General features: G+C 44.1%; 1 protein-coding gene and 1 long non-coding RNA gene across 2 annotated transcripts; both read right to left on the bottom strand.

The window, feature by feature from the left end:
* LOC146182463 (glucoside xylosyltransferase 1-like) lies at positions 1 to 26,132 on the bottom strand. Its single transcript, XM_084577588.1, has 6 exons — positions 25,225 to 26,132; positions 20,907 to 21,054; positions 18,906 to 19,037; positions 15,566 to 15,758; positions 12,253 to 12,566; positions 1 to 809 (listed from the first exon to the last, which is right to left on the bottom strand). Exons 1-6 carry the CDS (start codon positions 25,419 to 25,421, stop codon positions 627 to 629), a joined length of 1,167 nt encoding a protein of 388 aa, XP_084433714.1. The 5' UTR covers positions 25,422 to 26,132; the 3' UTR covers positions 1 to 626.
* On the bottom strand, positions 1,038 to 2,743 carry LOC146182464 (uncharacterized). Its single transcript, XR_014700056.1, has 2 exons — positions 2,560 to 2,743; positions 1,038 to 1,804 (listed from the first exon to the last, which is right to left on the bottom strand). It is a non-coding gene; the product is annotated as an uncharacterized LOC146182464 (long non-coding RNA).
* Positions 26,133 to 27,918: the final 1,786 nt, after the last annotated feature.

The raw sequence follows: 27,918 nt of genomic DNA, 5'->3' as shown, positions 1-27,918 counted from the left end.
AACGTAAATAGTGTGTTTATTTTTACTACCAACGAGGAAACGCTCGTTCTGGAAGATAATTTCCGCTTCAAAATATGACGAAAGCACCCAGCAATGCATTTCTGCTCACGTGATAACCAATACGTATTCAATATGTGCGGCATTAAAGGAGGAGATTGTGCCTGGTGTATCAAAGAGATTACTTACCGTGATGCAAGGAAATCCAGCGATGAAGGTTCTACAGCACATGCACATATAGCTTTGCATGGCAGCACTGACAAATGGCCGGCAAGGCATTGCTAACTGAATACTCATCTGTTTCTAATGAATCTGGCAAGCATACTACAGCAGGATGACAATGACAAAATGATGCTCAGATGCTTCACCATATCTATACAGTGGGTTGCGAATGATAGAGTAGAGCCCTACTTTTACATTTCATGTTGACGAACTTCCTTGGGCGCAACAGCATGACAGCACACCTGTTACAAAAAAAAACATTCCGATCAGACCTATCACAAAAGTGGATGCACCTAGCCTGTGACAGCACGGGCTGTGGTGACCTAACGTAGATGGTTCTTGCCTTTCAGAACATCACACTTTGTCTCGCAATAAAGCATTCAGTGCAGGACCCCGAAACCGCCTGGTCACTTTGCCGGTGGCCGCAACGATCTGGTCCTGTTCATAGAGTGATCGATGGTGCGTGCAGCCACACTCCAGTGGACTAGCTGCTTGAGGAACTCCGACCGGCAGCGAGTGTCACGGCTGCCCTCCAAGTCTCGCTCGAGAGCGGCAACAAAGCCATCCTCCAGGCTTTCCCCAAGCTCATACTAGAATAAAAAAAAGTATAATGAAAGAACTTCTGGTTAGACGCAAATCAAGGGCACACAATTTCTTTGAACGAGAACACATAACATAATGGTACTAATATAGACATGAGAAATATGTCGAAGGTGAAAACTTAGAAAACATTAAAATTCCTGCAGCAAAAGGGCTTCCTCACGCTCTCAGTCTCCTGAAAGCTCAAATGGAATTACAGGATATGCTTGTAACACTACTACACATTGACCAGAAAAAATATTTATACAACAAGCAACCTGTACACTTTCAAATGTAATGAGTGTATCGTGCAGTCGACCGGAATGACGAACGCACCGTCAGGGAACAACACCCAGCTTTATTACGGCTCGTGCATATATAGGACCGTGGGGAGAGAAGGCAGGGTTAGGAAGAGAGGAGGCAGTGCAGCATGTTTCACATGAGCTGGTGATAACAAACGGGCACCGGCACTGATATGATACATCCCCCTCCCTTTAATAATAATCAGTCGTTAGTGATTTGTTGAAAGTTCCTGTCATAGCCTAATTGCATGGGTTGCCTTGTGGGTTGCGTGGACCGCCTTGAGAGGGGAGGCTGTGCCGTCGCAGAAGTGGCTGTAGGCTCCTGAGGTGATGAGGTGACATGCTGGGCTCCAGTCGGTAGGTCGTCAGCAGAGTCGCTGCAGTCCGATGAGTATGAAGTGAAGCGCTCCCTTGTGGCGAGCAAGTGCTGCCGGTTGCGCCTCAAGATGCTTCCGCCGGTTTGAACGTGATAGGACCGTGGTCCGGCAGGTGATATCACTTTAGCTTTTCTTTCCCAAGAGGACCCTTTTATCCGTACGACGCCACCTTCTGCAAGGGCTGGCAGGTTCCGGCTGTTCTGGCTAGACTGCTTGTGCTTGCCGACCTGGATGGTCGGCTGCGGGCGGAAGTCAGGTAATGGAGTGCGAAGACTTCTTCCTTGAAGCAGCTCTGCAGGCGATCGGCCGTCTTCCAATGAACTCGTCCTGTAATTTAATACACCAAGCCAAAAATCTTCATTTCTTTCGCTTGTCTTCTTAAGAATCCTTTTGATCACCTGCACGCCCTTTTCAGCAAGACCATTTGAGCGCGGAAATTGTGGGCTGGATGTAGTGTGATTAAAGTCATACAGTTTCGAAAAACGTGCAAACTCGCGGCTAGAAAATTGAGGTCCATTATCGGTGCAAAGTTCAGCTGGGATGCCATATCTTGAAAACATTGCACTGAGCTTGTCAATGACTGTGCTCGCACTCAGATCAGAGAGCTTCTCTACATCCGGGAAATTTGACATTGCGTCATAGGCGCACAAATAGTACTTTCCCCCGTACTGAAATATATCGGCACCAATACGCTGCCAAGCTTGATTCGGCGTTGAACGAAGCATTAGTGGTTCTGCTGGCTGACTGTAGGCGTACTTCCTGCAGATCCCACACTTCTGGTTCAATGATTCTATGTCAGAGTTCATCCCAGGCCAGTAAACCAGTTGCCTAGCTCTTGCTTTGCTCTTGGCTATACCGAGGTGGCCTGCATGAAGGCGCTGCAATATCTCGGCACGCATGCTTGTGGGAATTATGACCCTGGTGCCCTTCATGGGTACGCCGTTCACAACTGATAGCTCCGGCGCGATAGGCTTCAAACACCCGTCTATAGGCCCGCCTGTCGAAATGCGCTTGATCACACCCTGCAGATAGGGATCCGCCGATGTCTTGCGTATAAGGCGCGTCATTGTCCTTTCACTCACGGTTGACGATAGGACATTGATGGCGTGCACTTCGACATCATCCGTGTCCACAGCGACGACATCAGCAGGAAGCGGCGACCTTGACAGCATATCGGCGAGCTCCATCTGTTTGCCAGGAACATACGATAACACGTAGTTGTACTTCAAAAGCCGCAAAAAGAAACGCTGCACTCTAGGCGGCATGTCCCCAATTGCTTTCGTTGCAATATCCATCAGCGGCCGGTGGTCACTTTCTAAAGATATCGGATGGCCATACACAAAATGATGGAATTTTTCACAACCAAAGACAAGGGCAAGTGCTTCTTTCTAAATTTGTGAATATCGTTGCTCGGCTTCTGTCAGGACTCGAGATGCATATGCTACCGGTCTGAAGGTAGCCCCATGACGCTGTAACAGGGCTGAGCCTATGCCAGCTTGTGATGCGTCTGATGTCACTTTCGTTTCCATAGTTGGGTCAAATATTGCCAGAAGAGGTGCTTTGGTCAATGCTTTGCAAATGTCCTGCCAGTCCTTCTCATGATTAAGTGTCCACTCAAACAGCGCATTCTGCTTGATAAGGGACCGCAACGCTGTCGCTTGCTGAGTTAGTGCTGGTAAGTATTTGCTAAAGTAGTTCACAACGCCAAGCATTCTCTGCACCGCTTTTTTATCTTTCAGTTTTGGCATTTCTAGAAGGCACTTCACGAGGGTGTGGTTTGGTCTTATGCCTCTGCTGCTAATAATGTCGCCCAAGAATGCAATTTCTTCAACACCGAACTGACATTTTGCCTCGTTAAAGGTCAGTCCTGCCCCTTCAGCCGCCCTTAGAACGTTATGCAGCCGTTCGTCATGCTCTGCCCTAGTTGCACCCCAAATTAGAACATCGTCGACATACACTCGCACACCTGGGAGGCCATCAAATGTCTCATTCAGGGCTCTCTAGAACACTTCAGTGGCTGAGGCTATACCGAACGGTAGGCGTAGAAAACAATAGCGTCCGAAGGGCGTTGCGAAAGTGCATATTTTTGACGAGTCCTCATTGAGCGGAATTTGGTGAAACCCCGCATTCGCATCCAAACGAGAGAAAAATTTCGCGCCTGCCAGTTCCGCCTCAATGTCCTCTCGACGAGGCATCTGGTAGTGCTCTCGTTTCAGACTCTCGTCAATCTTCCTGGGGTCAAGACATACTCTCAACTTGCAGTCTTTTTTGCGCACAATGACTAATGGGCTTACCCAGTCGGTCGGGTTGCTCATTTTCCGTACTATGCCCTCTTGTTCCATCCTGTCCAGTTCGGCACGCAGCGGTTGCTGAAGAGACAGTGGCACTCTTCGCGCCGGCTGTACGACGGGTACGGCGCCCTTGCGGAGCGTTATTCTGTGTTTTCGCTGAAGGCATCCGGTCCCCTTGAACAGTCCAGGAAACTGCTGGGCTACGCCTCCCGCTGTGGTCGTGACTGCCTCTACCGCTCGTTGAATCAGGCCCAATCACTCGCTTGTTTCAAGTCCCAAAATGGCTTGGTGGTCCTTTCTTACCACAAAAAAGTCAGCGGCCACCTCTCTGTCTCCAACTAGTACGCTTGTTGCAACCACGCCGCAATGCTTGATGAGCCCACCGTTATAAGACCGGAGTGTGGTATTACTGGGTTGCAATGCAGCCATACGTAACTTGTGGTACACCGACAAGGGTATGATGTTAGCTTGTGAGCCAGTGTCAACTTTAAACACCACTTCTCGGCTGCCCATCTTCGCCTTGATGCGCCACTCGCGGTTGCTGTCGACAATTCCAACAGCGACGGTTAGCACTTCGAAGCTTTCTTCTTGCTGACTCTCATTTACACCCGCAGTTCTGCAGCAAGACGCGAAGTGGTTCAGCCCATGGCACGAGTAGCATGTCTTTCCACATGCTGCGCAACGGCGAGGGGCGTGTACTCGGCCGCAGCGAGTACACCGGCTGTCTCGTTGAGGACGTCTCGAGGCTTTTGAAGTATGCGTGCTCGAGTAAACGGCATCCACGTCCGTCTCTTCTTTTCCTGCGTTCCAAACTTCGTTTTGACGGGCTGCAGTCTCCGCCGTCTTGCATAAAGCAACAGCTTTTTCAAGCATCAACTTTTTGTCCCTTAGCATCTTCTCTCGAAGTTTGGGAGAGTTTGTGCCAAAAACGATTTGATCGCGCACCATGTCGTCGACCATTGTGCCAAAGTTGCAATGCCTGGCTTGTTTCTTAAGATCCCGAAGAAACTGCTCGAAGGACTCCCCTTTTTCTTGAATGCGAGTGCGAAATATGTATCGTTCGTGAACGTCATTTTGCTGCTCGACGCAGTATGACTCGAACTTTGCGACCACTGTATCAAAGTCCTCTTTGCTTTCCCCTGTGGCAAACGTGAAGTTATTGAAGACTTCTAACGCGTCTTCACCCGCAAAGCTGAGAAGCTGTGCAGTTTTCACGGCACTGGATCTTGGCTTTTCACTGCACGACGTTGCTTGCCAAAATATTTCAAACTTTTGCTTGAAGATGCTCCACCTCTTACCGCCGTCTCCGGTGATGCGCAGTTGTTCCGGTGGTCTGATGCTATCCATTCTTGCTCTTGTAGTCGGCAACCGCCACCGCTGCTCTCGGACGAACGTGGCTACCCCACTCCTGGCCCCATGTATCGTGCAGTCGTCCGGAATGACGAACGCACCGTCAGGGAACAACCCCCAGCTTTATTACGGCTCGTGCATATATAGGACCGTGGGGAGAGAAGGCAGGGTTAGGAAGAGAGGAGGCAGTGCAGCACGTTTCACATGAGCTGGTGATAACAAACGGGCACCGGCACTGATATGATACAATGAGTACATGACTAAAATAAATAGGAGTCTATAAAAGTATGTAAGAGGTGAAAATGTTCAAAAGTCATACAGTGAGCATGAACTTGAATGAGGTGACTTGATTTAGATGCTGTCTACAAGTACATCTTCATATATTTATGCCAGAAATAGCACTTTTCACAATTTTCTTGTGATCTAATTCCATACAGGAATTTAAAAACAATTTTCAGACAGTAAGTTTTGTCCATGATGGCTTAAGCAAAATTGACAAAACTTGCCTGAGATTGTTACACAATGAGGGGATGGCAAACAAAGATGAACTGCTGATCTTCATCAGCACTCTTGGTGTACCTCCTCTCATTCTTTTTTAGCTGTAACCCAGGATCCTAGACTAGCACCACTGGCTTCTAAGTTCCAACATCAGAACCAGTACTGTCACTGTAATTTTTACAAAAGCAACCTATGTAGCTGTCAATGCAAATATGAAAGAAGAAAAGTGAAATCATAGCTCATAAGTAAGGAAATTAAATTCCTGAGCTACTAGAAAAGCACACTGATGTTCCTTCTGGGATCAATACAAAGCTTCAATATGTTGCAGCAAAACTGTCAGAGGTTGATAAATCTGCATATTTAAAAAGTTACCTAGCCAAATAAACACAGACGTCGCGAGCTAAGAATCCACAGAACATTCAAATGAGAAGCTAAGAAAGAAATCTGCTGGAAACCAGCACATTCATTTATTTATTAGTCATACTTAAAATCACTAGTAAGACATCATCATGGAGAGGGAATGTTTAGTTAAATGACTTATGAACTATGAGTGAGAGCCTTTATTTTTTCAGAAAATGACAGATGCACTACTGCATCTGTAAGATAGAGCATGGTCCAACATAAAAAGCTTTGAGGCCACATTATGTACTTGTTGATAATGGCTGTACAGTGAAATCTCATTACTACAAGCACCACATTAACAAATTTTTCAAATTAATGAATTATTTAATAATCCCCAGCAGATTTCCTATATATTCAATGTAAAACTATTTCAGAATTATGAATTCCAAAATAACGAATATTTCAGAGTAATGTACTTATTTTTTTCTTCTATAACCTAGGAACATCAGTATTACGAATTCGGCTAAAATTAACAGTGCCGCAGCTCGCAACTCACGCGTGAAACAGAAACCACCATTTCTGTGTGTATGGTCCATGGACTGTAGCTATCATCATCAGCACATCAAGTGCCAGCTCCTAGTGCTCCCGCAAAGCTGTGGTTTATTATGCAGTAGCCAGCAGGACTAGTCGCCTGCCTTTTTCTTCCTGTATTGTGAGTCATTTGCCCTTCAGTCGTTCGTGGCATTCGCACGTGTGGGATGTTTTATTTTTTTTCTTTCTCGCAGACGATATTATTGCAAAGTTTGTGCGAGATGTGACGATGGCTGCAACCAGCAAAGTGCCAAGAAGATAGGAACGCAGCTTTCATTGCAAGTGACGCAGGAAGAGGTGTTGCGTAAAGTGGTAGGTGTATGTACTGTAGCGGTGTAATGTAGTGTGTGGTAGTTTGCTGTAGACGGCAGAAGAAAAATAATCGATATCTTGAAATAAATAACCATTGGAGTTAGTTCAACAGTTTTATTTGAGGCTTCACTTGTCTACACAAGTGCCTACTGCCAAGGTACGTCATTTTCATACCTAGGTTTGACCATTGGCTTATAATCGCGGATTTTTCATTACAACAATATTTCAAAATAATGAACAATATTTTGCGGTCCCGCGGGATTCGTTATATTGAGATTTGACTGCATTAAAGCAACAACTCTGACAACTCAAGCAAAAACACAGTGCTTTCCTTGAAACAGCTGCTGAGGATTGTGTAGCTCTAGAACCAATACCTCAATACTCTAAGAAAATAAAAAAGTGATGTGATTGAGACTAGATCAAGCACATTTTCAAAGCAGCTATTAGGCTTTTTGAGAAAGGAAGATCACAAAAGACCAGGCTCATGACATCATGAAAGACACGTCAAACTGAATGAGGTCAATGCAAAGTCATCAGAGCCATCAATATTCATCATGAGCAGCTGCCTTGATGGCAATGTCAAAAACAGCTAGAGAAGTCGTTTAGTCTGAAACTCCAAAGACCATACTGTGTGTGTCGCATCAGAGATGAAAGTGCTAAGAATCCAAGCAAAAACAGAGTAACTCACACACAGCAGCCAGCCTTTAGAGTAAAGCAAAAGATGTTGTCAAGAGAAGTACTGTCATAATTTCAGGTTTGTTCATTGTAATACCTGCCAGAGATCTCTATGCAATGCAAACAACCTAGCTCAGATGAATGCAACTCTGAAGGTGCCAAGTGAGAGAAGGTTTAGTGTCAAACATATTGTTTCACTTGTTGACAACACAATTCTCTGCTAAAATTCAAAGTTTGGTCCCAATACACGATTAACTGCAGTTCGATACATTGCCATGCGGACGACGGCAATCAGAACATGTTTATTATAAAAGGAATCTCCCTCATGTTTGCAGCATTTCCTGAGAAAAAAACACTCCTGTTGCCAACCTTTAGTGGTATGTGCTTGGCTAAACGAAGGTTACTGCACAATGAGCTACGAATGAAAAGATGACATGTTCTTACAAAATAAAACTCCATTCCAGGGCAGTCCCTAAAATTTGCAGAAGCGAAACTTACACGATTACTTCATCATATCTGAAAAACACCATCCCCAAGCTTCGGTATGCAGGTGATGCCAACAACAAAATCAACAATCTTAATGATGTTGCAACAATCATAATGATGTTGCCCTGTCCCACATCCACGGGTAGAATGGCCGCTCGTATGCGAACTGTGTTGGTGCTGTTGCTCTGGGATTGTGTTTTTGGTGCACAATAGACAAGATTTAAAATATACAGCCTGGTAAAGCCTGTGACCAGAGGCTTGCACATGATTTATGCGTTACTCAATTGGTATCCCGTGTGCGAGGACGATAAAGAATGCCACGTGCTGCCCCAAGGCAAAAAGCACACCTCAGAGCAGAAAGACAGGTTACGGCAAACACACCGCTGGAGGTGCACTAAAGGTGCTATAAGGGCAGATATTCCACATTCATGTTAGCAGAACCTACAATGAGTCAGTGACCACGCTTCTTACATGACAAGCATGAGGAGCAGCCCCAATGCGATGCACCGCAGCATACAATGATTACAACGAAAACAGCGGACAACCCGCTCGCTCTATTTCTTTGCTCAATTCATGTTATTTTTACTTACTTTTCAGAATGTTTTTATTTGTTTAGTTCCCTCAATGCTTCACAGCATCCTTACACTAGCCAAGAAGAATTATGGACGTGTTATGGCCGGCAAATGGCCTGGCAGACTTGTAAATATATATGTGCTGTGTATTTTGTAATTATGTACATTTAGCAATAAAGAAAAAAAAAGAAGGTGGCGCAGAGTTATGGTTAGCATGCCCAGCTCAGACACAGAAGGATAGTGGTTCAATTCCTGGCATGGAGAAGACTTTTCTTCTTTCACTGCCGATACACTCTGATGAAAGTCTGCCAGCACACTCTGGTAGCGCCACTCACGAGACAAGAAATGCATTCGCAGTAAAAAATCAAAGTACAGCAGCTCCATGGCCTCAATTATATATTCAGCCTAGTTTCATAAAACAGGAGGGTGGTATCCCCTCTGATGTTTTCAGCAGCCAGCTTTTTGAATGGCATATGTTCTCGCATTTGAATTTCATGAAGTGCATGAACCCTTTGCACTGTTATTTATCGAATTGTGGCCCCCTGGATAGCACTTGAAGGCAAGAATCCGGGCCCACACTGTCTGCCATCACAGAAGCGTGCGGCCAAAGACAGGCAAGGCCGTCATGCCCCTAGTTGCAGCACAGAGAGCACAATTAGCCCAGAAGAGCAGTAGATACTTTGTCTACACGACTCCATACATTTGCAGATGGGAAAGAGATCTGTGTACCATACCACAAGGAAGACCCTAGGATGCAGTCTACAAGAACTTAAAAAAACAACTTTCAGAAAAAAAAAGAGAACATGCAGCCAAACTATTTCTAACCTGGAACAACAGCAAGATGCATAATAAAGTTGAACCAACATCTTATCAGTGACAATGGTCTACTAAACAGCTCTGATAAGGGAATGCATAAATAACAACTCTGTGTGGCGTTCCTGAGCCCAAAGCAAAAGGACCTGCTTACTTTCTAGAACAAAGCTGTCATCAGCGACAAAAAACTGAATCATTAATTATTGCATAACTCCTTAAATTCAGTACAAGTACAGTAGCATACAAAGTTAGCTTGGCTCTCTTTTTTTTATAGTAAGACTTAACACAATATTCAGCATGAAAGTTGTTAAGTGTGTTAAAAAATACTCATATTAGTTGATTCTTCTTCAAAGCAACTTTGGCACAGTTCTTTTGCATAGCACGTGCACTTGTGTGTCAATGCACGTGTATGGCTCCCATCGAGTTGGGCTGTGATCTCTGCCATGGCGAACACAGGGCCAGGTTGTGAGACAGAACAACAAATGATTGCGATGCACACCTCTAGTAAGTCCCTGGGCACCTGTAGACTCGCTCCAGCACTGTAGGTCGCAGGATCCCTACTAGGCAAACTCGAATGTATGATGGTCTAACTCTAGATGGATTAAGGTGGAGCCACAAAGCAAGAACGCAAAGTGTGTGATGCCGGAAGGGCGGGGTCCATAATACCGCCAAAACAGTCCACCAGAACTTTCGATTGGGCCACCGGGGCAGGGATGTAGCTGAATGTCAGTGTTAAGCATATGTCTTGTTCCATACAACAGTAAATTCCATTTGTCATGATGTTCATGAAAAAAAAAAAAAAAAAGAAAAAACTGAAAGGGAACGTGGCATCAAATGCTCAACTTCTGCAAGCCACCCTCCCCTGCAGTCACTGTCTTCTATTTCGAAGGGTCCTTTTTGCCCACTTATATTCGTGGATTAAGCCCTCCCCAGCGTTAGGCATGAGACACTTTCAGCTCCTGATCTTGGCAAGCTCGGACAAACATATCATCTGGGAACTGCCGTGAACCAGAGGGAGAATGTGAAGCCAACATTCCGAAGTTTTCAATTTAAACCAGTTATCACCCTGAAGCAGCAAACACCTGTCCACACGCGACAAAAACCAACCCTCGCCTGTCAATGCAAAGATTGGGGTGCCAGTGGCAATGGTGTAACACTGTAACACTGTGTGTACTGCACCAACTGCATCTCATCACTATAATTTTGCCAATCGGCATCCACTAAAAGAAAAAGAGAGAGACTGGCAGAAAGGAGGTGTTTGAGAGCTGGTGTGCTCATGCCTAAGTACTTGGCAGTGCAGGTGTTGCGTTTGCGTTTGGCTAGAGGTGTACGTTACTGAACCGTGAGCACATCTCTGACTTATTATCTGCTTCAATAAGGTCAAGTGGCAGAAGTGCAGAAGTGCTTTGTGGCATGATGCAGTGTGGCAGGACCTGGATGAGATCTCTTCAAGAACCAAGAACCAGTTATAACCCATCCTAAACAATGCTATGCCAGTACTATTACAAAGCATTGTATGCCTACACCTACTAGCAATGTCGAAAGAGACTGCAATTTAATTACTGGCCTACCCTTTTAGCCTCGAGCCAGGAGAAAAGCGAACAGAACAGCATAACAAAAAGCCTGGAAAATGCCGTAAGGAAAAAAAACAGCGCTCTGTTTAGGTTTCAGCATGATTTGAAGTGGCAGCAACACAAAATGGGCCATACATAGCAGAACCCATAAACAAACACATTGGCTGATATATTTTTGACAGAGGAATTCAAGAACATACTCTGCATAAACGGTCTCTCAACATCACAGTGACCATTTAAAACACATAACTAAATCAGTAGGGCAACATTTTTGCATTTTTACAGCTGACTTCCAACATGTTGCTTACAAGTTAAATGTTGGTTCCTAACATGTAAGTATTCTACTTCCAATAGAGATCTGGTTGGGTGAGTTTCTTGTCCCATTCGTTCTCAGTGCACCAAAAATCACCTGGTTGTCACAAGAAATAAATAGGAATAAATAAAGACCAGTCTTCAGAAGCATGCAATACCACAAGCATCCCCATCAGCTGTGTTAAGTCCTCCCAAGTCTTCTTTTCAAGAAAATGCATAGTTAAACATTTTATTTTTTATTTTATTCATACCCTCAGGGCAAAACATTAAATTATATTACAATAACAGATAAACAAGTGCATCTGTATTGTAAGGTTCAAAGGCAAAAGCTTTGTCCTTAAATGTGTGCACTGTTTACTTCCTTCTCAATCATGGTCCAATCATCGTCTGCCCGTACTTCTTTCCTCTTTTCTCTTATCACCTCCCACCTTCAATCTTCTTATCTTTCTTTCCTGATCACTTCGATCGGCGGCCTTGAACGGACTTCAGCCACGTGACAGCTCAAGGTATGCTGCTAGTCCTGCTCTAAACAAGTAAAATGTGAACCCAACCAAAGGTTTTTATTTCCTACCTCAGAGTGCCAACTAGGTGCCCAACCGTTCATGGTGCGTGGCTCCTGTCTCTTCATTTTCTATCACCCTCATCATCTAGAGAGGGGGCGCCGCTACACTCTCTCCACTAGACTTTCCGGCACCCAGAGCTTCATTTTCTTTCCAATTCAAGTCCACTCAGTTACTCAGGCAGACCATCCGACAGACATGCACTATTATATACCCCAACTGTGTCCACTTTCTTTTTTAATTTCAACGTCCACTAAATCCCACTACTCTTTTTTGGTCTTTCATTGCTGGATGTGTCAATTTCCTTTCCTGAATTTACCTTCGAAGAAATTTTTCTGTCACGGGCAGGCATGAAATATGGCCAAGAAATTTCCCCAAGATTTGTAGCACTTTTCTCACCTGGCCCATCGCTTGGTACAGGGCTCGAAAGGCCGGCTCTGAGTCCTTAATGAAGGCCCTACGCGACCCATGAACCACGGCCGGCGGTCCACCTCTGCAGTGGGCACCGTACATGCAGTGGTCGGGCCGATAGTTCCACTGGCAAGGAAACAGGAGTAGGCGCTCGGGGTGCGCGCTGAAGAGAATGTTGAGAAGGTCCTGGTCACCCCAGGAGATGGCGCGGCTGTAGTTGTGCAGCAGTGGTCCCAGGCGGCTCTCCCAGCCAAAGTCACGCATGCGCGTCAGATTCATCAGCATAACGCCCGAGTTGACTCCTGCATCACCCAGTACAGAGTAAAAAATGTGGTGTGTGAGACACTTCTGTGCAGCGGCAGCAGCGTGGATGTGGATTAATCACGCGACAGGGCAGCATCAAGTGGGGTAGATTTTAAACCCTTTAAAGCCTAAATTATGAAGAAATCAACGTAAAAGAAACTATTAGTACTTCCATACCATGCTAGTCAGTGTTCCCACACTGAAATGCCAGTACAAAGATTTGTTAGCAGCAGCAGGATTAGAGAAATCGTTCCGTCGCCAGTTAGCGACAGTAAGCAACAAGCAGAGGCCCATAACCAATTTGAAAACACAAAAACAGTAAACAGCATTTTTTATCCAACAAAAATTTTTATTTTATAATAATATTTGTCACAAAATGGGAGATGGAGAATCCTAGGATGCTGGCTGCGAGTAGCACATTTGAAGCCACTTTTTTTACACAGTGCAATCACAGTGAAACCAGACATTCTGACCAGAAAGTGCTGGCTGCTGAGAATTCATTGCCAGCAGATGTAAGCATGAAATGGTTGCATGCATGGGATCATGGTGCCATCCTTGGGGATGGTGTTGAAGCTATTTCCCTGCTCTGTCAAAGGTCCCTCACAGCCAATTGATGGCAATGAAGCGTGTGATATCCTATATCTGTTTTTTGCATGACATCATTAGAAATGACACGTTAAAATTAAGCTTATTTTGAATGCACAGCTTAAGTGATACCTCAAGGAACATTGAAAAAAAAAAAAAAATAGAAACAATAATTTTTGTAACTCATTTGGGCGGCGCTTAGTATCTGCATGCCAGTCCAGTATGAGGGCTGAGAACTCGTGTCGGTAAATTTCGTTCGGTGCCCAGATGTTCTCATTTCGGAGCCTGGATGATGGCTCTCGGTTTTGGCTCGAAGTCACCTCAAGGTTACCTCCCAACAAAGGAAACTAAAAGCACTTCATGCTTAAAACAGCAGTTGCTAACCATCAACCATAATACACAGCATTAATATTTACTTTGCTGAACAGTAAACGAAACACGCTTTTGAAATTTGTCCATACCAAACAAGCCAGGGGCATCGAAATTCTTGAGCTTGCAATCAGGTCTGATGCTTAGCTTTTTATTTAAATAACCAGAATAGCTTTAGGAGTGGACTACTTACTGTCGTGGAGGGATTGTATGCGGTGGTTAAGATTTGTACCTGACCTATAGTATGAGGCAGTACATAAGGGATGAGCCTAATGTTTAAATAAAAAAGATGTCGATTGCATTTTTTAAGTGGGTTCGGTTGATATAATGCGTGGTATCCAGCAGTAAGTCATTCCATTCCCAAGTGGCACAAGGGTAGAAAGAAAGCCAGAGTCCAAGTCCTGGCAAAACTGCTATCCAAAGACACGGAAGCGGTCTAGGTGGACATTGGGGTCTGTGCTGAGTCAAGAAAGTTCATAGCTGCAGCTGGCAACCAGAAGAGGCCAATTATCGGGGCATCGATTTGTGCCAAGGAGCCTGTGGAAGACTCATATGGAAGCCGTCACACATAGTGAGCAACTCCCAAAAATATTGCAGAGACTTCCTCCCTGGAAAACCTGATGGGAAGGCAAGCATACTATGAACTCTTACACTCACACAATATAACAAGGACACTTAGTCACAGAGGTTTAGAAGCAAACAAGGTAGCGAATGATTAAGCCCGAGCTCTCACAAACCGAGCGGGTCCCCACACCTTCCTACCCCCGTCACTGGACCATACGGTGACAGGCTAGGACACACTGAGCTAGAAAGAAGACATTTCTTACCGCCAGACAAACTACTATTCTCCTCGGGCACCAGACTGGGAGAAAACTGGAGAATGGAGGAAGCTCACACATTACCTAATCTTCATATTGTTAACAAAGTTAGTCTCGCACAGCATTCAGGTTACAGTCGTTAGCTGCACACTCTCTCATATGTCTCGGGGACTTGAAGACAAATCAGACCAAACGCCAGCTGCGCCATACCCACAACACAAGCAATTGGGAGGTGGCACTGACCAGCAAAAGCAAGAAAACAAAAACAAAACAATCTACAAGCTACATAGTTGCCCCCAGCAGAGCAAAGGACTAGGCTGCACCGACCACCCAGTTTCTGCAAGCCCTTCTTTTCACCTCCCTCTCTAGCCCCATGCAAAAAGATGAAAAATGACCAGAGGTGAGTGGTAGTTTATGCTACGGAGGGGTAGATGGCGTTGTGGTGGCGAGTGCAGCACCACACCGCAACTATGGAATAAGTGAGCAATGGTTGCTTTGTGTGACCACGTGTGAATTAGAGAAGGCATCCAAAATCACCATTAACGACAAAGAAAAACAAAACAGATATGCTCTGTGCTAGGCAAGCATATATACTAAGACTGACTGGAAGGGAGCTACAAGCAGTATCTGTTACTTATACTAGAGTAAGCTATGCTACTCCTACAAAGCATTTTATGCTGGCACCTAGGCCTTGATGACGAGACAGGCTAGGAAATTTTGTTATATCTTGGAATAGGGGCACTTCAATGTTTCTGTAAATTTTAAATCTTCTAGTTCCGAGTGGCTACAGCTAGAAGTTCAAATTACAATATCAATTTAAAAGAAAATGCAGGATGTCTTTCTATGACGGAAATAGCGATAGTGGCAGCTGCTGTTGCTGTCTCCTCTGCAGCTAACAATGAACTGAAACTGCTGTGTAGCTAAGACTGCAATGCTGTAGAGAGATACAATGTCAAGCTTTTACGCAAAACAGATAGAAACTGGGATTTACTGCCGATTTACAACCAAAAGCTATCAATGTGGAACTACACAGCACCTGGAAGTACAGTCCTGCACTAGGCGAGGCAATTTGGTACAGAAATCGGACGAAAATATGCGTACAAGAACTTAAGTGCAGTGTACCATGTGAACACAGCCATTATTTCATTCTGGAATGCTGGAAGGAGTGCCGCAAATCCTTTGCAGTCACAACACACTAATTCCCCAATGATGTGTGATGCCCTCACCAAGTGGCTGGTAGAAGGGATGTCGGGCAAAGCGCCGGTACCAGTTGGTGGCATAGTCTTCACTTTCAGGTGCCAGTGCAGCCAAATGTGAGCTGTTCATGGACGCAAAGTGCTCCCACAGCTTCTCAATGGGGCTCAGGAAGAGGACGTCAGCATCCACATAGATGACCGCGTCCACATCCGGAAGCATGCTCTGCAACAGCAAGAAAATTGAATGACAGCCAGCACAAGCATGAGCATCGCACCACAGAATGTAAATTAATGTCACACACTTGGGAACTTAAGTATTATTTTAATTATTAATATTAATAATGTCACATTTGGAAATATCTTGTATGAGCTCAAAACCCAAATGTGATGGGTAAGCTGAAGGACCAATATTCAAGATAGGAACGGAGAAAAAGTCTGCCCCACAGCTTCATAAATGACGTTGTAAGCAGTTAACCATTTCAGACATGCATAACGTTCTCCAACAGAGGGAAATGTGAAAATTTGTGAGTGCATATTTAGTACCTCCCACTCAGAAAACAAACACAAATGGCTCAAAAAATTTAGGAATTCACACACAGATGCAGGCTTTCAAGTTTGTGAAATCCCAGTATGATTCAGCTACTATATATAATAATTTACACACAATTCAGCAACTCCTTTATCACCTGCAACTCTTCCACAATGAAAACATGGCTAACACCTTATACTTTACGAAAACGTTCCACCGTGCAAGACAAAAAAAGTAGCAACAGTAAGGCCGCTACTTCCTTCGTGCTCCGTAGAACTTTGCCACATGTATCTTAATTTCCTGCTATGGAAAAGTGATTCTTTTATTCTAGGGATAAAATAGCTTTTCAAGGGACAAAATAGCCCCATCATTTTGTCCAGAAATAAATTTAAATGCAACCAACATGACTGACTTGATGAAAATTGTGCTCGATGCTTCTAGAAGAGGTTCCACCAAGCTGCAAAGGGTTAAGCACTACAATTGCTAACCTCAAAGGTAATTAAAGCACACATAGGAAAGATTTCAAGTGAAAGGAAATGGGCAGAGAAATTTGGAAAATGAAATCTAAGGCAGAGAGGTGACTCAAACTGCCAATGTACACATCAAAAATGCGATACTAATCCAAAACTACACAGCACAAATCCACACGCCTCCGTTTAAGAGCGTGAATAGCTGAAGCCTCTGCGTGGCCTTTAACCTCAACACTGAGTGGTGGTGACGCCAAAATTTAGCACCAGAGGCTGCTGCAGACAGATCTTTAAATGATAGAAATACTATCCATGGAAACAACACTGAAAGGTAAGCAGCACAAATGCCAACTTAGAAATGGCTATTTATATTCAGAGCACTTCTTCGTTCTCGATCTTCGTTTCTTGCGGAATTTTCAAGAGGGGGCAAGTGAATATTGGTTGCTACTCTTTGAGATCAGATTCAGGTAGAAATCAGTTTAATGAAAAACAATATTAGTAACCTGGGCCTCACAGTATTTCTTCTGCAGGCATAATTATTTACTAGCTCTCATACGAAATGCTCTGTTCCTTGATATCTTCAAAAATAACGTAGAAATGGCAGGGTGCAAAAGAATTGCTGAATGAACAAGATATTTCATTATTTTCTCATTTGTTACAATTAATCCAGAGTGAACTATAGTACCATTTCCCCATAGAACAGTTTGTGTGTCTACTGGACCCGTCTGTGCCTGCACATTAAAAAAACATTCAACATCACGGCGGTAAATTTATACTCACAACAGGTTTGGAGTAATGTATGTTACGCTCCATAAAATGATGATTTTGGTCAAAAATTGTGTGCAGGCCTGAAGGCTTTGAATTACACTTTCTGAACTCATCTTTTTGAGCTCACTCCAAAACAAATATCATAAAAATGTTTGATTATATGGAAACAACACCACAGAATAAACACAAGCCATCTACCACGGTAATCCTTTCATATATATGGAACAATGAGTTCTGCCTCCAGTATGTGCCCGCCAGAACATTACGTCCACGCGACCGCTTTACCTTACCAAGAGTACGGACAAGATATGGCAAACGTGTCCGTGCCTTCTATGTACCTGATGTGTTGAACGACCTGCCAGATAATGTTTTATCTTCCAGCACACGGAAAGAAGTAAAATCTTATATCTTTGAACTGTATGTGTAATTTTGTTTCTTTTCTTTCTTTCTTTGTTTTTTTTTTCCCCCGTCATTTCTTACTGCCTTTCTTTATTTTTATTTTGAGTCTGTGCAATATTGACTTACTGTGCCACTCCCTGGCTTGCTCCATTCTGCCGAGCGCTGCCCCACAAGTCCATTGTTGGCTTGGGCAGGCTCGTATTTGTATGTCATTTTTGAAATAAATAAATAATTTATATATATATATATATCAGTTTCCGTGTAGTGCAGTCACCTTTGCTCAAAGGCAGCATACATTTTCTGAATGTGCATATTAATGCAACAACTCCTGTTCAATGGAATGCCTGATAGCAACATGGCAGCAGTTGGCATTGCGAGTGAAAAACCATGAGCATGCCATTGAATGATTGGCGGGTTTTGCTTGACACCACGAGACTATATAGCAGTGGTCTCAAACATGTGGCCCACAGGCCGAATGTGGCCCACTGGCTCTGAAAATTTCTGGATTTGTTCCTAAAGTGTGTGTCAGCTTCACTAGTTGGCTTTACCACCAGACTTGCTTTCCAACTAGGATCAACTAAAAGGCCTCAACCCCTGAAGGTACATGTTCTTTGTGAAAATCTGCATAAACTTTTGGACAGACGTCAGATGCCTTCAATAGCAAAGCACAATTGCAACCATTCGATCAAGTGCTCCAATTTCTTACATTAGGCTAGTTTATGTAAGTGGAACTACCCGTTGGGTAGCAAATCTTGCTCCAAAACACAAATGTCATACACTGCCTTTTTCATACAAGCTGTTACAGTAACAAAGTATATACTTCACTCTAAATATTGATTTGCCCTGCTCAAAGTAAAAGAAGCAAAGTGCCGTGCTCCTATCTGTTTTGACCCCTTCAAGAAAAAAAAACGACTCGTCGGAACCACTCCTTTGCTCCAATCTCTACCTTTGGCATGGTCACAAATGTCGTATCCATTTGAACGCAGACTTCGCAGAGTTAAGCCTGTATGACTGCTAGTATAAATGGATGCCTCAAGGTACATACAGAATGCTACAAACACTTGCAGCAGCTGTTCCTCCATTTTCTTCACGGTAAGCCTTGCAATGCGGTACTAGTATCAAGCAAGCATCATCTGTGAGCTTTCTGGTTAGCGCACTTCGGAGTGGTGGTAAAGCTGATAACATAAAAAGGGGTTTCTTCACTCACGGGGAGAAACAGGCGCTGCGACGCACATGGCTTGAAGAGGGACCGCCACTTTTTGGCATCTGGCTCGGGGAATTGCACAGGCTGTACCCGGTATTGAACACGTTTCAAGATGCTCGGAGGCCACAAAGAGATCTGCTCGCAGCAAGTGACATACAGAGAAAGAAAACAAAGAAAGTGAACATAGTTAACTCTTTTCTGAAACTGCTATGAACATCAAAAATGGCTACGGGAACCGAAATTTGCAGCATTCAAATATGAATCAAAGGCTGTTAAGCAACAAATCGTAATCAAATTAGCGAAACAAGTACACCATGTTTGCAAGTTAAGTAGGCTAGCCATTGCCTTTAGATTGTCAATACATGTTTCACAGGAACATCCAGAAATGATCAGTCCCACTTGACTGGTTCAGTCATAGCGATAGATTAAGATAATGTGAATCTCATATTACGCAAAGGTTAACTTTAACTTGGCCCTTGCAAACGTTACATGTGCTATAGTTGTTTTGATGGAGCTGCATCAGCATCAGGTTGTGCCCAATCAAGCTTGGGGACCAGTTAGAATCAACAGCAACATTTATGGTGTCAGAAGACTGCTAAAGATTGGTGAACATGTCAATTATTTCAGGAAAGAAGCCCAAGGTGTTGTCACATTCTGTGGTCGTTAACTACGTGAAGAATAAGTGTGCCATATATAGAAGAAAATGAATAGCATTTATTAATATTAAAAGTAATAAACTTAATATATGCTCCAAAATACCTTGGAAGGATATGCACATTGGTGAATGCTAAGCCCTACGTAAAGGAGAAGTGACTGTCCATGCAGGGCAACATAGCAGATTTCAAGCCACTTGAGCATTCAAAGCAGGAATCATGACTGCCCGACACAGTCTGAAAAGACCTGCATTCAAAGCACAGCTGATGGTAAGAAAAATAAATTTTATAGCTGTTGGAGGTAATTAACCAAGGCAATTCCTGTGTCAATGTGCTTTCAGTGCCTTGGTCCCCAAACAAGCTGACTTATCTTGGCTCCAGAACATGAACAATACAAGAGGAAATGTTACTGCACCACACCATGTTCTTTAGTTGTTTTTTTTAAACATGTGCATTTTGATGACTGTATTGCTCTTTCTGATACATTTATGGCTTTCCTGCAGCTATTCCCCTTGTGGAAATATGAAATAGACATTCAGTCGCTAGTGCACCCACATCTCTATACTTTATGTGCTTAACATTTTGCCACCCCTTCACAGGATATGTTAAGCACCAAATTAGAGTTAACCGTAGCCAGGGCGGGTTCGGTGACAGAGCACCGCCCAAATTCCCCCCTCCCCCCTCCCCCCTTGCCCCTCATATTTTTTTGGCTCCACCCCTGCCCTTTCTGATTTGCCAAACAGTGAGTGAATACAGCGAGGTGCCAGAAGAAATAAGCAAGCCATACAAAGAGTTACCTATAAAGTTACTGTGAAAGCTGCATAGCTTTGTTTTGTGGCAACTGGTTGTGCACAGGTGGATGCTAAGAGATATTTCTCCCTCATTACAAATCTACTCCACCTTTGGGAATTCCCATAAAAAATGTTAGATTTCTGTAGCTTTTTTTTGGCATGCGAGCGTGATTGCTATATATTATATGCTCCTCCTGCTTAAGCTATAAGACCTGCAATATCTTGAAATAAATAAATAAGTAAAATTTTCTGCTGATAAACAAGAATATACGTTTCCGGATGTTGTTAATCAAAATGATGAAAGTTTTCATTTGGGCATACTTTTGTTTTTCAGAGTGCTATGCTTCCAGGGCTGTTTCACATAACTGTGATTAGATTTTAATTTTCTATACCCAAAGCTTGGTCAGTGTGACTGCACCCGTGCTTTTTCTGCAGCAGCTAAGCCTCCCAACCAGTCCCACAAAGTTAGGTAGCCGGTACTTCCAGCACTCGGGGATCAAGGTGAAACTATGGGTGAGCGGTTTGCGATGTGGAATATAAAGAGGAATAAATGCACTGACCGCATTCAGCAGAGGTTCCCTGTTCTCGTCATCAGCAAAGAGCAGGAGCTCGATAGGAACTGTTGTGAAGGCCACCGCGGACTTGAGGTTGACAAGAGTCATGTTGAGGAGGCTCTTGCATGTGACCACCACCAGCTTGATGCGCCCTCTGGATGAGAGAATTTTTACTCAAAGCTCATGAAAATAAAGCACAGCGGCCACAGTCCAAACTAAAGTTGAGTAAGCCCTGGACATGGCTCCAATCAACCACTTTGGGCATCAACACCACATTTGATCGATTTGCAAGATTCAGTGTTGTTGTCATTCACAGAGCAAAGGCATTGGTTTTTGGGATGCAAAGCTACTACATCAGGTAACGAAACCTGATTAAAAGAGCCCAATAGCTCTTTTAGAGGGGCCCTTATAGCACAAACTGAAATTGGCCTATATTAATAAATTACTACACTACAAAGGCAAAGATGCTACTTTCACTGAGAACAGGGCTTTTATAAGTTATATTAAGTAAAAAAAATCTAATATGAATATCACTGCACCAAAGTGATTTCATGAGCAAACTAGCACTTAGTTGGGAGAAGGCGGTCATCCTAAGGCAAATACAAACCGGGTCACTCCTCGCCCCAGCAGTGCTACACGTCCTCCACCCAGACATCTACACGAGTGATATGTGCAGTGTATGTCAAGTGGGTCCGGCGGACCAATGGCACATCATGTGGAACTGTGCCAGGTTCCCGACCGAAGCTGCATCCAAGACATACCCGCCGGAACTTCAAAGTGTTGTGCACAGTACAGACAAGGACATTCAACTATGGGCCGTCCAGCAGGCCCGGAGTGTGCTCGAAAAGCACGAGCCTCACAATCCACCACAAACGAGCCAAAATGAGGTAATGCAGAGTAGGGCATAACCCCGGGTTGACGCTTGGCCAGCGTCACGACGTTTTAAACCGTCGTTTGCCGGCATCTTAATAAAGTTATACATACATACATATAGTGCATCAACAGAGGCTAGGTTATTCACTATTCTCTGAGGCTAGGCTAGTGACTATTCGCTTCAAGACACTGGTCACGGAGCCCTTTTCATTGTAGATGTACTGCTCTCAGCAATAAATGCGTCTTTCGCTGCCACATCAACATCAATATAGACAGGAAGGGTAAAAGGGTTCATTTTTACTAAAAAAAATTGACTGGCGCTTCCCTCAGTGACCTTTTAGAGCTAAGACTAGCAATGACAATGAAACATGGGATCTCCCTTGATTATTCAGCTCAAGCCCAAGAGCCACTTCTCTGCTATTTTGGTAATAAAACTCCTTTGTTTCATGTTTAATGCAGGTCTTTGATTGTGGTACTGATCAGATCCATTGCTGGCACATTTGCAAGTATCTCCGCCTTTCTTCTGTTAACACCACGCTCATCAAATCCTCTTTCTGCCTGTCTTCTCTGATCTCCCAGTGCGCAGCAGCAGGCCGGCATAGCCGATGCCAGCCTCTCTACCAGGAATGGGGACTTTCCTGGCTGAGCACACAGCATCCACTAAAAGTGTCTTGAAAAGAAAGTCCATGTGTGGTCAAAGGTTGATTGTACAGTGCCTTTGAAACAGATGCCACCAAGCATTCGTTCCTGCTGAATACTAGAAATGAATTAAACACTTCATACAAAACAAACTTCATCCTTTCTCGCCTTTGCTGAAAAAGAGAGTGGAATGCACTATCCAGTGAACTTGTATTCAAGCCTGCTCTCAACGTGTTTATGTCAGGCCTCAAACACTCAATCTAGTGCTCTAGTCTTGTATTTCATGTTGCCAAAAATGCTGCTTTATGTTTATTCTTACGAATGCATACGGCAATTACAAAAGTGCAAAAGATGTGCTTATCAGGCTACTGAACTTCTTTCCACCAACAGCAACTATTCCAAATGTACATAACTTTTGCTCATTCTGCATTTCTGCTTTTGCTGCCAGTTATTGCTGCACATTATGCCTGGCTCCTTTCTGTGAGCCTCTTGTGGACATGTTATGTAAATCTTGGTTACTCAGAGTTGTGAACTATCACTACATGTGAGACGTGTATTGTGTCTCAGCCATTTCCACCACCTGTTGAAGCTACTGCAGTGTGCTTAAATATATGAAGTGTTGAATGACCACACTGACCACTGGCCATAGCTGTTTTAGCATCACACACATACTTGGAGATGCAAGGACATAGCAAACTGATGTGCACTTGCTAGCAACACAGGTCGTATAACATGCACCAGTGCACGTTAAAGAACCCCAGGTGGTCGAAATTTCCGGAGTCCTCCACTACGGCGTCTCTCATAGCCTGAGTTGCTTTGGGACGTTAAACCCCACAAACCAACCAACCAACCAAATCACTATGGTGTCAGCGTCCATTGCCGGCACTGTACATTTTAAGCATTTTCGAACGTATGCCTGCACACTCACACTCACTGTGAACAAGGCTGTGCTTTGGGAGCCAAAACTTCCACAGAGGTTTTACCTTAGTACCATATTCCCCTGCTGCCACATATGAGCAACTCAAAAACAAAATGCACTACAAGTTGCTCCCTGCAAAGCAAAATCATACAAGATGCTGAAGTGCAGATAATGCTTGTTTGTACTATTGGGAGTTAAAGTAAGACACTTTACTAGCGTTTGCCTACCTACGCTAAACTGCATGTGGACAACACCTGACAAAGCGGTCCTGGTGCCGAGATAGGTGTATCACCTCAGAATGTTTTGTCAGGCGGCGGACTCTGCCAGTCTCAAAACTAGGGTGTTATGTGGCACCCACATGCAATTCAACATGGATCGGTACTACTGGCAGCGGTACCCCACTTCTACTCATAATAGTACTTCCCATAATCATCGCGTCTTCGGCAGCGTCATAAACACAGGTCACCATCTGCCCTGTTTCCGTCCACTAGGAAATATGGAAATCTCTCGCTTTCCATCTTGTGCAAACATATAGGTTAACAGATGTGCAGATCAACTGCCAGCAATGTTTCCCTTTAGACCTTATAAAAAATATGCTTCTCTCAGTGAAACTACTTTAACTTTTAACCCAGTCAGAGTGCAGGCCTAGCAATGTTTTGCAGTCACTCCCATTGCACAAACACCAAGCTTTCCTTTTTATCTGCCAGGCGTCATGACAGACAGCCGCTCATGCCAAACGTCCGTCTGCGGAACCCCATAACAACCACAATGCCAACTGTAATTGTCAAGCTCTCCTAAATAGCCTCTGAAAGTATACTGGTTGACAGCAGCTGCTTCATTCACAAACTGTGATACCCTTAGCTACCAAGAGCCGCTTATCTAGCCGTGACTTAAATGCCCATGCAACATTGCACAGACATTTTCCCCTTGATGCAATAGGCTTGTCAGTCATCACGCAAGCAGCTCAAAGCCAACTGTGGGCACAAGATCCAGCATCATACAACACCTCTGCACAATTCTGTGCCCAATAGATCAGTTCAAAACTTTCAAGGCATGGGCAGCTAGGTAAAAAACAGGTAGCACAGAGTAAATATAGAATGTGGAAATAATGATAAAATGCCGAGGTGCTTGCTAGAGACAACTACTCAGTAAGTAGAATTCGGCGTGTAAGTGTGCACTCTGCGTTATTTATCATTCTCCGATTTCATTTCTCTGGCTCTCCATTAATAATATTGGGCTCCTGATTTTCATGCTATACAACTTAGTATTAGACAACTTACAGAACAAAACATTTCATTATCGGAAACCTCTACAAGCTACAGTGTATGGTAACCATTGCTGGTGGAGGTAAACACATTACAACTCACAATATCTTCTACGGCACAAAAACTCGCACAACGGAAAAACCTCAGCCTGACATATAGGTGGCTACTGCAAGCGCAAATGTAAAAGACCGAAGCAGTTCACAGCAAGTCAAGTAAAGGAGTCTAGAGTACCATTCTGGTCATGCAAATGAAAGCCTAGCAACGACGACATCCACTTCACACCGTGCATTTTGTCCTAATATAGGTGTTCCGCACAGATGCCACAATTGTACGTAGTTGATCTAACGCAAGTATAAGGAAGCAGGTCACTCAAACTACGTCATAGCCAAAACTCACATCAACGATGTCCATTTTCACAGCAACATGAAAGCGCGTTCAATGCGTGCTGCTTTAATGCGCTGGACACCACGCACGCAGTTGGGTGCGCGCGCGCCATGGAGTTCCCGTACAAAATGCGGCTTTAGAGCGACCCTGAACCGATACTAAATTACTGAATGCAATTACTGAATAACTGAGTCGTGGCACAGCGCAGACAGCGCGGCAAGCGGACGTATCCAAGAATGCTTACGCAGGGCGCTCCTCGATGCCAGATGATGGCTGGGGCTCAGGATGACCGGTGGTTTGCAGGGTCTTTGCTTTCGGAAAGGTCTCTATTGTCGTAACCCTGGTGATGTTCGTGTACTCATATTTTAATAGACACGCCGCTCCTAGCACTGAAACGACGAACAGGCACCGCACAAAATACACCTTCCGCTGCACCGCCATGGGCGAGCGTCGACACGGAAAGTCAAACACGGTGTTCCTGGCCTTAAAGACAGCACTATGTCAACGAAATGAGCTTGAGATTTCATCCGAAGATTGGACTAGGCGCTCTTTCAGCAATGACACTTCCTGCGAGAAGGGGACACTGCACCGTTGATTTTCCCGAGTTGCGCTGTACCGACCCGCGCAGTCCCCGTCGAAGCACAGCTGTAGCGACGTCTGCACAAAAATGCGAGCCATGACGACTCTGTGTTGCCCTGCAGAGCGTACCATTCACGGAGCATACAGGATCCAAGTCCAGAGCAATGTAGATACCATTATTATACCATTGGCAGCGCGCATCGATGCAGAGACGGACTCCGTGCGGACACAGTGGTACGGATAGTACGGATGCAGAATGCCACGGGCGGACGTGAACTAACCGGTTGACGCCATTTCCGGTTTATGTGCAAGAAAAAAAGTGGCTACACGCAACCCCACGCACAATGGCACAAACTACACAAACTTTGGGCACGAACTTTGGGCACAACCCGGATTATTGGACAGACGTTAAAAGATCTTAAAGTACCTTTGAAGCAAGATGATGATAAGTGAATGAACTAAGGCGTAGCCTAACTTAAAATTGAAATTAGAAAAGCCACAGTGGTTTTGTGACTGTAGGAAGAAGGAAAAGCAAATGCACGGGCCTGCTACTGGCTCTGTAGCTGAGCCACCTCCGCTGCCTGAGTGATTTATAGGAAGGGACGTGCAGACAGAAGAAAAAATAGAGAAGAAAGAAAAAGCGGGAGTGAAAGACGCGCGCCGCAGCAACGGCCGTCGTCTCACACCTCGTGCGTACTAACTGTACTAACGGCGAAGGGAAGGAGCAATTAGGCGGGAGTGAAAGAAGAGTTCGAAATATGTTCGAACACCTTGGGCTCTTCAACATGCTCTATAATTGCACAGAACACAAAATCAGTTACATTTCGCCTCGTTCTAAACGCGGCCAGCGCCGTCGGGTCGAACCCGGGTACTGAGTTTCGGTTGCTGAACGGGTCTGTGCAGGGATTCCACAGAAGGCGGACGTGATCGAGCTTAGTAATCTTAAGCAATTATTTACTTCAATTGAACGATGAACGTTTTTATTTTAGCAGCCGGCTCAATATTAAGAAGATGAACGCTGTCGACACAAACGCTGTGTCCATGCTTTTAAATTTTATTTTCCGTTTTTAACTTCAAAAAGCATGGCTATAGCTCGTAAAACTGGCTTCCCACGCGGCATGTCTTTAAAACGGCGTCGCTAGGAGTGGTATTGTCGTGGAAATCATACTCAGTGCTTCAACGGCATAAATTAGACTGAATTTTAAAAATGCGCATTATGGGAAGCCAGCTTTCCCAGCTGAAAAATGCCTATATTTTGTCGTTAAATATATTTCAAACTGCAATATTGCCAATAAAGGAAGTTTAAAAGCTGGAAACAAAGTTTATGTTGACGGCCTTCATTTTATTAATACTTAATATTATAGTGGCTTCTAAAATGAAAGACAAAAGGTTAATGAGTTAATTTTGATTAATTAATGGCTTAATTCATCAGCTCTATCACGTACATAATATCCGCCTTGCTGTTATCTAACAACGTTGCTTGTTGTTGAATGCACCTAGACAGACCGCACTGACGCATGTCTCACAGAGTTGAAAGTGACCTATGAGCAATTAACAAAACTACCCGTTATTCACGGCGATCAAGGTCACGTGACCTTTTTTAAAATAAATTTTCAATGTGTGATAGAAAAACGTGTCGACACAAAGAAATGAACCTTATTTTCGCATGATTCGCTGTAGTTTTCCCGAAAAAAAAAATCGTATACTACAAGAGGTGGATAGCGACATTCTTTGGAACAAAAAAAAAAATGAAAGTTTGGAGCCCTCTTTTTTACGCACTGAAATTGTCATGCATATCTATTTCCTCTGTAAATCTATGCAGCTTGTACTTTCAGAAAAGCTATACAAAACGCTTTTTGTCGCCTTCCATCCATCCATCCATCCATCCATCCATCCATCCATCCATCCATCCATCCATCCATCCATCCATCCATCCATCCATCCATCCATCCATCCATCCATCCATCCATCCATCCATCCATCCATCCATCCATCCATCCGAAATATGCACACAAGAACTATAGTCGCTTTCTGAAGAGGAGTTTACCAACTGGTATGATCCAAAAGCTCTGCTGTGACTGCACCTATATGCATAAATTGATCGCAGGTCTCGACACTCTAGTGGCTTAGATAGAAGCATTTTTCTTGGCGTGTTATACGCCACCGGTGCAAAAAAAAAGAGCGAAAAAAAAATTACAAGTGTTCAACACTGCTGAACCAAATATTGAGCGAAAGCATTAGCTGCGGGTGACCGAGCGTTCTTCTTCTTCTCTTTTTCTTCTACCTCAGCCCACATATAAAGCCACGCTTTAACCAAGCCGTATGAACGTGCCTTGGGGGCCTATGGGCCTAGTGCGCT

Source organism: Amblyomma maculatum, chromosome 8 (genome assembly GCF_055883805.1).
Source record: "Amblyomma maculatum isolate TAMU_Amacu chromosome 8, ASM5588380v1, whole genome shotgun sequence".
Lineage (NCBI taxonomy): Eukaryota > Metazoa > Arthropoda > Arachnida > Ixodida > Ixodidae > Amblyomma > Amblyomma maculatum.
Note: the sequence above shows the minus strand (reverse complement) of the source record. Positions and strands in the feature narration are given on the sequence as shown.